Here is a 12,782-nt window from a genome sequence, read left to right as displayed (position 1 = left end):
CAGAGACCAACAGGAGCTGGTGTAAAACGTTGAGGAATCCACACAAAGAATTGACATGCTGTGGAAAATACAACGCAGTGTTTCCGTGTGGTATTTTCCGCACCATGGGCACAGCGGATTTGGTTTACATGGTACTGTAAACCGCATGGAAAACAGCTGCCAATCCGCAGCAAAATCCGCAACGTGTGCACATAGCCTTATTCTCCCAAAGCATCAGTTCTTTTCAGCATTTTCATATTCTAATAGCCTGTCATCCCACATGGATTCAGCTTCAGATAAATGAGGATTCTTTGTTTCGAAGACTTGTCCCCATTGCTTCCATGATTAAGACTCTTTTGAGTTGAAACATGTCGGATTTTTTATCATCCACTGGGGTATCCACTGCCTGTAATATGTTCTTTTAACAAAATAAATAAATAATTTTTATACTTACCTTCCTGCCTGAGATCGCTGGAGATTACTGTGTATTTGGACTTGTATCCGCAAGGCCGGGGTGGCTGTGTGCGACGGTGTGGATCCGGTGAGCTGAACTTTTTCTTTTTACATTGCTACAAGTTGGGAGTTAGAATCATTAGAAAGACCATAAGTCAAGAACAGTGAGGGATGACCAAATTAAATGAATGTAAGAATGAACAGAGCACAGAGATGCCAGCTTCACCGACGAGGAACTACTAAGCAATGAACTCAGTAACCCACACACTGCATGGCAGGAGGCTGGCTGCATGTGGGACAAGGCAATTCTGTAAAAATATGAGTGTGCTATGTTCATTCATTAGTATAATACAGCAAGTCTGTTTTCTCTTATCACCACCTCTGTATACCAATCGGTAGGAAGTCCAGGCAATTTCCTACCTCAAGATGTACTCATACTCGTGCACATCTCTATTTAACACCCACCGTATATGTATTGCTCCACTCCATACACACACAGCTCTGCTCCTCTCCGTACACCTCGTACACGCGGCTCCGCTCCGTACACACATGACTCCTCTCCGTATACCTCGTACACATACGGCTCCGCTCCATACACCTCGTACACACTTGGCTCCGCTCTGTACACCTCGAACACACACGACTCCTCTCCGTACACCTCGTACACATACGGCTCTGCTCCGTACACCTCGTACACACACGGCTCTGCTCCGTACACCTCGTACACATACGGCTCCGCTCCATACACCTCGTACACACTTGGCTCCGCTCTGTACACCTCGAACACACACGACTCCTCTCCGTACACCTTGTACACATACGGCTCTGCTCCGTACACCTCGTACACACACGGCTCTGCTCCGTACACCTCGTACACGCGGCTCCGCTCCGTACACCTCGTACACACACGCGGCTCCGCTCCGTACACTTCGTACACACACACGGCTCCGCTCCGTACACATTGTACACACGCGGCTCCGCTCCGTACACCTCGTACACACGCGGCTCCTCCGTACACATGCAGCTCCGCTCCGTAATAATAATAATAATCTTTATATAGCGCCAACATATTCCGCAGCACTTTACAGTTTAACAGTTTGAAACACAACAGTCATAAGAATGTAAGTCCGCAAGGACAGGGTCCTCTCCCCTCTGTACCAGTGTGTCACTGTAAACGTGTTTACTGTAAACTATATCTGTTAGGGTATGTGTCCACGGTCAGTAAACGCTGCTTGTTTGACGCTGCGCAGAGCTGCAGCGTCAAACATGAAGCGTCCAGATGTTCCAGCATAGTGGAGGGGATTTTATGAAATCCCGTGTCCACTATGCGTGGAAACACGCATCCGACTTCCCTGCGACTCCGGACACGCTGCGCGTCTTTTCAGATCGCAGCATGTCCGTGCTACCTGCTGCGACGCAAGTAATATCACAGGGCGCTATGCGAGGGTGCAATGATCCCGGATGTGTACAGTTAACACATCTGGCATCATCGCGTCCCAGAAAGGGGGCGGGGCTTAGCGCCGAGCGGCTTCGCCGCTCCGGCGATACCGCTGGCCATCCTGACCGTGGACACATACCCTAACTCTGTATGTAACCCCTTTCTCATGTACAGCACCATGGAATTAATGGTGCTATATAAATAAATAATAATAATAATAAGTAACAACGTTAACAATACAATAATAAAGCAAAATAAGACGACCCTGCTCGTGAGAGCTTACAATCTACAATGAGGTGGGGGAGATACAAAGTACAGGTGTGTATTTACAATGATGTATTTACAATGATGGTCCAGCCATCTTCAGGGGGTGGGGAATAGATGGAGATAGTGAATGGGCTACACACACACACAAACATAAAATGACTTTGATTAGTGAACATGGTAGGCAGCTCTGAACAAATGTGTTTTGAGCGAGCGCCTAAAACTATGCAAGTTGTGGATGGTCCTAATATCTTGGGGTAGAGCATTCCAGAGGATTGGTGCAGCACGGGAGAAGTCTTGGAGTCGGGAGTGGGAGGTACGGATTAGTGCAGAGTTTAGTCGAAAGTCATTTGCAGAGCGCAGCGGTCGGCTAGGCCGATAGACAGAAATGAGGGAGGAGATATAAGAGGGTGCCGCACTGTGGAGAGCTTTGTGGGTGAGAACAAGTACTTTGAATTGTATCCTGTAATGAATGGGCAGCCAGTGTAACGACTGGAGAATAGTGAACGCGTCCGAGTAACGATTAGCTAGATACACAACCCTGTCTGCTGCATTAAGGATAGACTGGAGAGGGGAAAGTCGAGTAAGGGTACTTTCACACTAGCGTTTTTTGCAATACGTCGCAATGCGTTGTTTTGGCGAAAAAACGCACCCTGCAAAAGTGCTTGCAGGATGCGTTTTTCCCATTGACTAACATTAGCGATGCATTTGCGACGCATTGACACACGTCGCAATCGTCGTGCGACGGTTGCTTTGTGTTGTGGCGGACCGTCGGCAGCAAAAAAGTTGCTTGCAACGTTTTTTGCTCCGTCGGGAACGTCTTTTCCGACCGCGCATGCGCAGCCGGAACTCCGCCCCCTCCTCCCCGCACCTCACAATGGGGCAGCGGATGTGTGGAAAAACAGCATCCGCTGCACCCGTTGTGCAGCGCAAACAACGCTAGCGTCGGCCCGACGCTCTGCGACGGGCCGAGTACGACGCTAGTGTGAAAGTAGCCTAAGGGGGAGGCCAATTAATAGAGCATTGCAGTAGTCCAGGCAGGAGTGGATTAGGGCGACAGTGAGGGTTTTTGTTGTCTCCATGGTGAGAAAAGGGCGGATTCTAGAGATGATCTTTAGGTGTAAGTGGCACGAGCGGGCAAGAGATTGTATGTGGGAGGTGAAGGAGAGATCGGAGTCAAACATAACACCCAGACAGCGTGCCTGCTGCTGGGGTGTTATGATGGTGCCACCCACGGAGAGGGAAATGTCAGATTTAGGGAGGTTAGTAGACGGCGGGAGCAGAAGAAGTTCAGTTTTGGAGAGGTTGAGTTTCAGATAGAGAGCGGACATGATGTCAGAGACTGCGGACAGACAGTGGCGTTCTGTAGTACAGAGGGGGTAAGGTCAGGGAATGACGTGTATAGTCGTGTGTCATCAGCATAAAGATGGTACTGGAAGCCAAATCTGCTGATGGTCTGTTCAATTGGGGCTGTGTAGAGGGAGAAGAGAATGGGGCCAAGGACTGAGCCCTGAGGTACCCCGACAGTGAGAGGAAGAGGAGATGAAGTGGAGCCAGAGAACAGAACACTGAAGGTGTGGGCAGAAAGGTAGGAGGAGAACCAGGAGAGAGCAGTGTCCTTAATGCCTAGTGACTGGAGCCTAGAGAGTAGGAGAAGGTGGTCAACAGTGTCGAAAGCTGCAGAAAGGTCGAGAAGAATGAGCAGAGAGTGGTCACCGTTACATTTTGCTGTCAGGTCATTGGTCACCTTGATGACTGCAGTTTCTGTCGAATGTAGGGGGCGGAAACCGGACTGTGAAATGTCTAGGAGGGAGTGAGTGGAGAGGTAACGGGTAAGGCGGAAGTAGACCAGGCGCTCCAAGGGTTTAGAGATGAAGGGGAGATTGGAGACCGGTCTGTAGTTGTTTGTGCAGGATGGGTCGAGGGTGGGTTTTTTTTAGTAATGGAGTAATGATAGAGTGTTTGAAGCAGGAGGGGAAAATGCCAGAGGAGAGGGAGAGATTAAAGATTGTAGTTAGGTGAGTTGTGACAACTGGAGAGAGACTGGAGGAGATGACACTTCGTACACACACAGCTCCGCTCCGTACACCTCGTACACACACGGCTCCGCTCCGTACACCTCGTACACACACGGCTCCGCTCCGTACACATCGTACACACACGGCTCCGCTCCGTACACCTCGTACACACACGGCTCCGCTCCGTACACATCGTACACACACGGCTCCGCTTCGTACACCTTGTACACACACGGCTCCGCTCCTTACACCTCGTACACACACGGCTCCGCTCCTTACACCTCGTACACACGTGGCTCTGCTCCGCTCACCTCTTACACACGCGGCTCTGCTCCGTACACCTCGTACACATGCGGATCCGCTCCGTACACCTCATACACACCCGGCTCCGCTCCATACACATGCAGCTTCTCTCCGTACACCTCGTACACGCATGGCTCTGCTCCGTACACCTCGTACACAAATGGCTTCGCTCCGTACACCTCGAACACACGGGGCTCCGCTCTGTGCACCTCGTACACACGCGGCTCCTCTCTGTACACACGGCTCCGCTCCGTACACCTCGTACACACACATGACTCCGCTCCGTACACCTCGTACACACATGACTGCTCCGTACACCTCGTACACACACACACGGCTCAGCTTCGTACTCCTCGTAAACACGTGGCTCAACTCCGTACACATGCGGCTCCGCTCCGTACACCTCGTACACACACGGATCCGCTCCGTACACACGCGGCTCCGCTCCGTACACCTCGTACACACACGGCTCCGCTCCGTACACCTCGTACACACATGGCTCTGCTCCGTACACCTCGTACACACACATGGCTCCGCTCCGTACACCTCGTACACACACACGGCTCCGCTCCATACACCTCGTACACACACACGGCTCCGCTCCATACACCTCGTACACACACACGGCTCCGCTCCGTACACCTCGTACACCCCTGGCTCTGCTCCTTACACCTCGTACACACATGGCTCCGCTCCGTACACTTTGCACACACACAGCTCTGCTCCGTACACCTCGTACACACCTGGCTCTGCTCCGTGCATCTCGTACACACATGGCTCTGCTCCGTACACCTCGTACACACACGGCTCTGCTCCGTACACCTTGCACACACACAGCTCTGCTCCGTACACCTCGTACACACCTGGCTCTGCTCCGTGCACCTCGTACACACATGGCTCTGCTCCGTACACCTCGTACACACATGGCTCTGCTCCGTACACCTCGTACACACACGGCTCTGCTCCGTACACCTTGCACACACACAGCTCTGCTCCGTACACCTCGTACACACCTGGCTCTGCTCCGTGCACCTCGTACACACATGGCTCTGCTCCGTACACCTCGTACACACACGGCTCTGCTCCGTACACCTCGTACACACACGGCTCTGCTCCGTACACCTCGTACACCCACGGCTCAGCTCCGCACACCTCATACACACACGGCTCTGCTCCGTACACCTCGTACACACGGCTCCGCTCCGTACACCTCGTACACACACGGCTCTGCTACATCCACCCTGTAAACTCCTCCTGACCCCTCACAGAAACTTCCCCTCATCCAGCACCATGACAACCAGCACAGCAGAGTCCTGCATACACTGAGGCCCCTGACTCCTCCCCTCCTGTGACCTCACCACAGGTCCTGTGCGCACGAAGCAGCCGTTAGACATCAGACTGTATGGGCTCCTGCCAGGTATGAGGTAATATCCGTCACATGGTATGGGGGAGTTCTTACTTTGCATTATGGGCGTGTTCTAGTATAGCAACAAGACGCCATTATTGCAGCATGTAGCATGCCAGGTGAAGCTGCAGGGAGCCAGGTAAGTGTTCTTACATTAATGCTTGTGGTGAAGGGGTTAATCCTAGCAGGGTTGTTTCCCGGGGAGTAGTCTGCACAGGGCACAATATAGGAGCAGCAGCCACTGATCGGGCGCCCATGACTGGAGATCACAGGATGTTATAGAGTGATCAGTATTCAGCCCACAACTATCTGCCATGTAACTGATGGGAAGGAATTCTAGTCTCTGACACTCGGATCCCAGAAACTTTTTGTACAATAAGGAGTTTACTCCAATTTCTTCCTCTTGGTGGCTTTTTAACCCATTATATGCCTGTAATATATTGAGATGACGTATTTCCTAAAATATTTGGACACCCCAGATACGCAGCGCTGTAAACGTGAAGCACAGGGAATAGTCAGTAATCTGCTCACTTCTCCTTTTCTTTGCTGTGCAGCTTTTATCTGACATTTAGCCATATAACTCCCTGTGATAGTATAGGACCTAAGCATTGCTATCCAATAGTAATAGCTGTGCTTGATGGTAGCAATCCGCCTGTCAGCCCACAAGCGTTCCCGTTTACAGTTTGCTGTGCTAGCCAGATGTCCAAGATGACTTCGGGCCCCGTTGGTATATTTTCATAATCCCAGGTTCCAACTTCCGAGTTGTGGTATCTCCGCATTCAGATCAGGATGCCCCGTCTCTCCACTGCCCTCCTCGCTCTTGGATCTACCCAATTCTGGGACAAACATACTGTTAAAATTGACAAAAAAGAGATTTGAATCCAGCTCATTTACAGTAGTTGTATATGCAGTTCGTGGAAGTAATCCCAGCGTGTTGCAGGGATAGAAACTCAGCTAGAGGAGCTAGTTCAACTAGCGGCGGACACCGCGTTGATGTGCATCCTACACCTGCCTTACTCTGGAGCCGCAGACATAGGTATTCCTATTCCAAGATAATTCACAGAAGTGCCTTTTACTAATAGGTCTGGTGCTAATACACTGACAATTGAGTGTTATGTTATTTATTATATACAAGGAACATCAGTGCAGACCTGATTACATTATGGTTCATGGTGGGCAGCTGGGGTGACACATTTGTTATAGTATCCAATTAAAAATCCATTTAAATTTGGCTTTAGACATTTTCTTTTACTATATAATCACCCTCCTTACAGTTTATGGGGACTTTTCTACCTCAAAAGCTGATATCCCTTGGTTGATATCTATGTGCATTCATATAAAATGCTTTGATAAATAGTGACTCGGGAAACTTCCTGCCATATTTCTCGTATTTTCCCACAGAGCTTTTTTTTCAATTCAAGAGCACAGATATTGCCTGTTGTTGTCATCTCTTACATAAGTGAAGGTGAAGTGCAGCGCTGGTTGTCTTATTCATTTGCCATACATGTTGGCAAGACCTCTTTGGCCAATGATCATTTCTGGCGTTCATGTGAAGATGTTACATGATCTGTCCTTAAATAAAGAGGAACTTCTTTATATCTCCTCCTCCACTTATCTCCAGAATGTTCAATGTTTATGACTTAACATTTTCTCATTCAGGTTCCTACAATATCTCATCCTCTCAGTGGAGATCTTTTATAAAAGAGAATTTTCCTGATTGACCCGTCAAGGATGGATGGGGACAGGGACAAGATGGCAGAGAGGATATTGCACCTCACCCTAGAGATCCTCTTCCGGCTTACTGGAGAGGTGAGAGATTCTGATGACGTCACATTACATCATTCTTATCTATGGGAATATCAGATGGACAGAACTGGAGAGGTGAGGACTCTGGAAATGTCTGTAGTGAGATTTATTAATGTGTCTCTCCATAACCAGGATTACACAGTAGTGAAGAAGACCTCTAGTGAGCGCTGTCAGGCCCCTGAGTCTGAGGGATGGGGAAGACCCCTGAGTCCAATCACAGGGCCTCCACCTCACCCCCTGATACATGAGGACATCAATGACCAGAAGATCCTAGAACTCATCTACAAGATGATTGAGCTGCTGACTGGAGAGGTGACACTGCTGGGAATGCTGGGAAATTATACAGTAATGCTTTGAAAGGATCGTGGGGATGACGGTATCATTGTATGTATCAGGTTCCTATAAGGTGTCAGGATGTCGCCATCTATTTCTCCATGGAAGAGTGGGAGTATTTAGAAGGACACAAAGATCTGTACAAGGACGTCATGATGGAGGTTCCCCAGGCCCTCACATCACCAGGTAATAGACAGGACTAAATACACACGGCCTATAATTATCTGAATGTAAAGAATTAATTGAGTTTCTGTTTGTGTTTCATCCAGTTCTATCCAGTAAGAGGACAACACCAGAGAGATGTCCCCATCCTCTTCTTCCACAGGGCTGTAAACAAGAAAATCCCAATGTTCCTCAGGATCATCAGGTAGATGGAGAGAAGGTGTCATGAGATCTCCCCTATGACGTGTAGATGACTGTGAAGGTCTTGTGCTCAGTCTTGTTTTATCCACCAGTATTATATGTTTTATACTTGTGTAATGAGAAAGGTGGAGATGGCAGGATTAGAGCTGATCATAGATGTGACTTCTCCATCTCTCTGTGACTTTTACAATATTTGTTTCAGGGTGAAGATCTGACCCATATTAATACTTCAGAGACATATGTGAGGGGTGATGAGCGGTGTAAAGAGGAGATTCCTTCAGATAATCGCCCAGGTGAGTAGTAACCACTAGATGCAGAGAAGATACAGAGTCTCCTCAGTCACCGGTTGGTACTACTATGTGTTAATTGTTGTGAGCTCTGTGGTCTTTTAGGTTTTTCGGCCTTCAATTCACCATTTTTGCCAAAATACTGTGAATAAGTATAACGGAAGATATTATATTGTTTTATACAATAAAATATGGATAGAAAAATACAGATGAAATTTGCGTGTAAAGAACATGTAGCAGATTAGTCCACCTGAACTAGCCATTTTTTATTATCTTCTATGGTTATCAAGCTAAAAAAGCTGTATCAATGGCTGAAGGCAAAGTTTTTATAAAATATAATATAGCCGCACTGGGCGCTGTAGGGAATTGCCGGTTTCTGAGTCAGGACCAGAGGGTAAGTAGGAGTTATACACACTGCTGCCCAGTGGGTACAGCCTCGCTTCATACACTTGTATGGAGTGAGTAAAACAGAAACATATGAGCCGTGCACACAATGAACAGGCCTGTAAGGACACCGTTCACACCACCAGAAGACAAACCACACAAAAAAGGCACAGTAAAACCCAAAAAATACTCTTTTGCAAAAAAATATAAACAGGAAGTGCTAATAAAAAGATGGAAAAACACAGACTATTTGGTTAATACGTTTTTTTTGCAAAAAATGTATATTAAGCCGCTCTAACAAACGGCTCACAAGGAGGGGTTTGTCTCCTGGTGGTGTGAACAGTGTCCCTACAGGCCTGTTCACTGTGTGCATGGCTCATGTGTTTTTGGTTTAATCTATTGTTTTCTTGTTTCTACAAGACTAGGGAGTTTTCCACCCCTCCTTGTGAGCCGTGCACATAAAAGCCGTTCTATACTGCATTGGACATTAGTACCTTTCTGAATCTTACTCATACAGGTGTTATACATATGACCAGGTTTTTAACCCCTTTCTGCCAGCTGACGGAATAGTACGTCAGCTGGCAGAACACCCACTTTGAGGTGGGCTCCGGCGGTGAGCCCACCTCAAAGCCGCGACATGTCAGCTGTTTTGTACAGCTGACATGTGCGCACAATGAGCGCGAGCGGAATCGCGATCCGCCCGTGCCCATTAGCTAGTTAAATGCCGCTGTCAAGCGCTGACAGCGGCATTTAACTAGCGCTCCCGGAAGTGCTTGCACCGCTGACCCCCGTCACATGATTGGGGGTCATCGGTGCATTGCCATAACAGCCAGAGGTCTCCTTGAGACCTCTATGGTTGTTGATGGCCGATTGCTTTGAGTGCCACCCTGTGGTCGGCGTTCAAAGCAACCCTGCATTTCTGCTACATAGAGGTGATCTGTGCTTCACCTCTATGTAGCAGAGGCGATCGAGTTGTGCATGCTTCTAGCCTCCTATGGAGGCTATTGAAGCATGCCAAAATTAAAAAAAAAAGTGTTTAAAAATATAAAAAAAATAAAAAATATGTAAAAGTTCAAATCACCCCCCTTTCGCCCCAATCAAAATAAAACAATAAAAAAAAAAATCAAACCTACACATATTTGGTATTGCCGCGTTCAGAATCGCCCGATCTATCAATAAAAGCAAAGGATTAACCTGATCGCTAGATGGCGTAGCAATAAAAAAAAATTAAACGCCAAATTACGTTTTTTTTTGGTCGCCGCAACATTGCATTAAAATGCAATAACAGGCGATCAAAAGAACGTATCTGCACCAGAGTGGTATCATTAAAAACGTCAGCTCGGCACGCAAAAAATAAGCCCTCACCTGACCCCAGATCACGTAAAATGGAGACGCTACGGGTATCGGAAAATGGAGCAATTTTTTTTTTTTTTTTTAAGCAAACTTTGGAATTTTTTTTTTTACCACTTAGATAAAAGAGAACGTAGACATGTTTCGTGTCTATGAACTCGTAATGACCTGGAGAATCATAATAACAGGTTAGTTTTCGCATTTGGTGAACCTAGCAAAAAAGCCAAACAAAAAACAAGTGTGAGATTGCACTTTTTTTGCAATTTCATCACACTTGGAATTTTTTTTCCCGTTTTCTGTTACACGGCATGGTAAAACCAATGGTATCGTTCAAAAGTACATCTCGTCCCGCAAAAAATAAGCCCTCACATGGCCATATTGACGGAAAAATAAAAAAGTTATGGCTCTGGGAAGGAGGGGAGCAAAAAACGAAAACGGAAAAAGCTCCGGGGGTGAAGGGTTTAAATACATCAAATAGGGATTACATACATTAGTTAGGACTGCTCTAATACGGGTATACCTTGACGTTTGGTAGAGTGGCTTAATATACATTTTTTGCAAAAAAACATATTAACCAAATACCCTGTGTTTTTCCATCTTTTTATTAGCACTTGCTGTTTACTTTATATTTTTTTGCAACAGAGTATTTTATTGTTTTACTGTGCCTTTTTTTGTGTGGTTTGTATGGAGTGAGGCTGCACCCACAGGACGGCTGCATCACTAGATGGGGCATGGCCTCATTGAATACAAGTGTATGGAGCAAGACCACGTCCACTAGACGGCTTCTGCCTCCAGTCCTGGCTCAGAAACTGGCTAATCCCCACAGAGCGCGCAATGTGTACACGGGGGAATTCATAAGGTTGCAGTCACACAGCGAGACGACAGACTTATCGAGTTGTACCGTACAATCCCTTTTTAACTGAAAATTTCTCCATGAGAACCTCACATAATTGGTATAGCAGCTATTATTGGAGTTTGGATCATATACAGCAGTTAATAGTCCTTGTGCACAATATCTCATTTTTTCTTTTTTTTCTTTATACCGTATATAGTTTATATACTCGAGTATAAGCCGAGATTTTCAGCCCACTTTTTTGGGCTGAAAGTGACCCTCTCGGCTTATACTCGAGTCATTGTCAGCGAGTCATTGTCAGTGGGGGGGGGGGGGGGGAGTCGTCAGGGGAGCAGCGCAGTGACATACTCACCTGCTCCTGGCGCGGTCCCTGCATGTCCGATGGTCTCCGGGCAGCTCTTCCTGTGTTCAGCGGTCACGTGGTACCGCTCATTACATTAATGAATATGCATGCATATTCATTCCTGTAATGAGCGGTACGTGACCGCTGAACACAGGAAGATGCCGCCGGCTCCCGGAGAACTTCTGACAGTGAGACGCTGCCAGGGACCACGCCGGGAGCATGTGAGTATATCGGGGGAGGTGAGCAGTCTGCGATAGTCACCTTCCTCGCTGCGCGACGCTCTGTCTTCCATCCTGTACACTTACTGTTCAGGTCAGAGGGCGTGATGATGTGCTTAGTGTGCGTGCCGCCCTCTGCCTGCGCAGTCAGTGAAGAGGATGGAAGACAGAGCAGCGCGCAGCGATGGAACGAGGAAGGTTACTATCACAAGTGCCCGGGGCCTGAGCGAAGAGAGGGGAGTATGTGATATTTTTTTATTTTAATCGCAGCAACAGCATATGGGGCAAATGTCTGTGTGGAGCATCTTATGGGGCCACAATGTATGGGGCCACAGTGTATGGAGCATCGTATGGGGCCACAGTGTATGGAGCATCGTATGGGGCCACAGTGTATGGAGCATCGTATGGGGCCACAATGTACATGGAGAATCTTATGGGGCCACAATGTATGGAGCATCGTATGGGGCCGCAATGTATGGAGCATTGTATGGGGCCACAATGTATGGAGCATCGTAAGGGGGCCACAATTGTATGGAGCATCATATGGGGCCACAATGTGTAGAGCATCTCGTGGGGCCACAATGTGTAGAGCATCTCGTGGGGCCACAATGTGTGGAGCATCTCGTGGGGCCACAATGTGTGGAGCATGTCGTGGGGCCACAATGTGTGGAGCATCTCGTGGGGCCACAATGTGTGGAGCATCTCGTGGGGCCATAATGTGTGGAGCATCTCGTGGGGCCATAATGTGTGGAGCATCTCGTGAGGCCACAATGTGTGGAGCATCTCGTGGGGCCACAATGTGTGGAGCATCTCGTGGGGCCACAATGTGTGGAGCATCTCGTGGGGCCACAATATGTGGAGCATCTCGTGGGGCCACAATGTGTGGAGCATCTCGTGGGGCCACAATGTGTGGAGCATCTCGTGGGGCCACAATGTGTGGAGCATCTCGTGGGGCCACAATGTGTGGAGCATCTCGTGGGGCCAT

At 48.1% G+C, this 12,782-nt stretch overlaps 1 protein-coding gene across 1 annotated transcript in view; it reads left to right on the top strand.

The window, feature by feature from the left end:
* LOC143768174 (uncharacterized) overlaps positions 1-12,782 on the top strand; it is a 62,009-nt gene that overhangs the window by 35,391 nt on the left and 13,836 nt on the right. Inside the window, exons 8-11 of the mRNA XM_077256864.1 lie at positions 7,805-7,978; positions 8,062-8,185; positions 8,269-8,366; positions 8,565-8,655. Of these exons, the coding sequence (XP_077112979.1) occupies positions 7,805-7,978; positions 8,062-8,185; positions 8,269-8,366; positions 8,565-8,655 (487 nt within the window). The remainder of the gene's footprint in view (positions 1-7,804; positions 7,979-8,061; positions 8,186-8,268; positions 8,367-8,564; positions 8,656-12,782) is intronic.

Source organism: Ranitomeya variabilis, chromosome 4, assembly GCF_051348905.1.
Source record: "Ranitomeya variabilis isolate aRanVar5 chromosome 4, aRanVar5.hap1, whole genome shotgun sequence".
Classification (NCBI taxonomy): domain Eukaryota; kingdom Metazoa; phylum Chordata; class Amphibia; order Anura; family Dendrobatidae; genus Ranitomeya; species Ranitomeya variabilis.
Note: the sequence above shows the minus strand (reverse complement) of the source record. Positions and strands in the feature narration are given on the sequence as shown.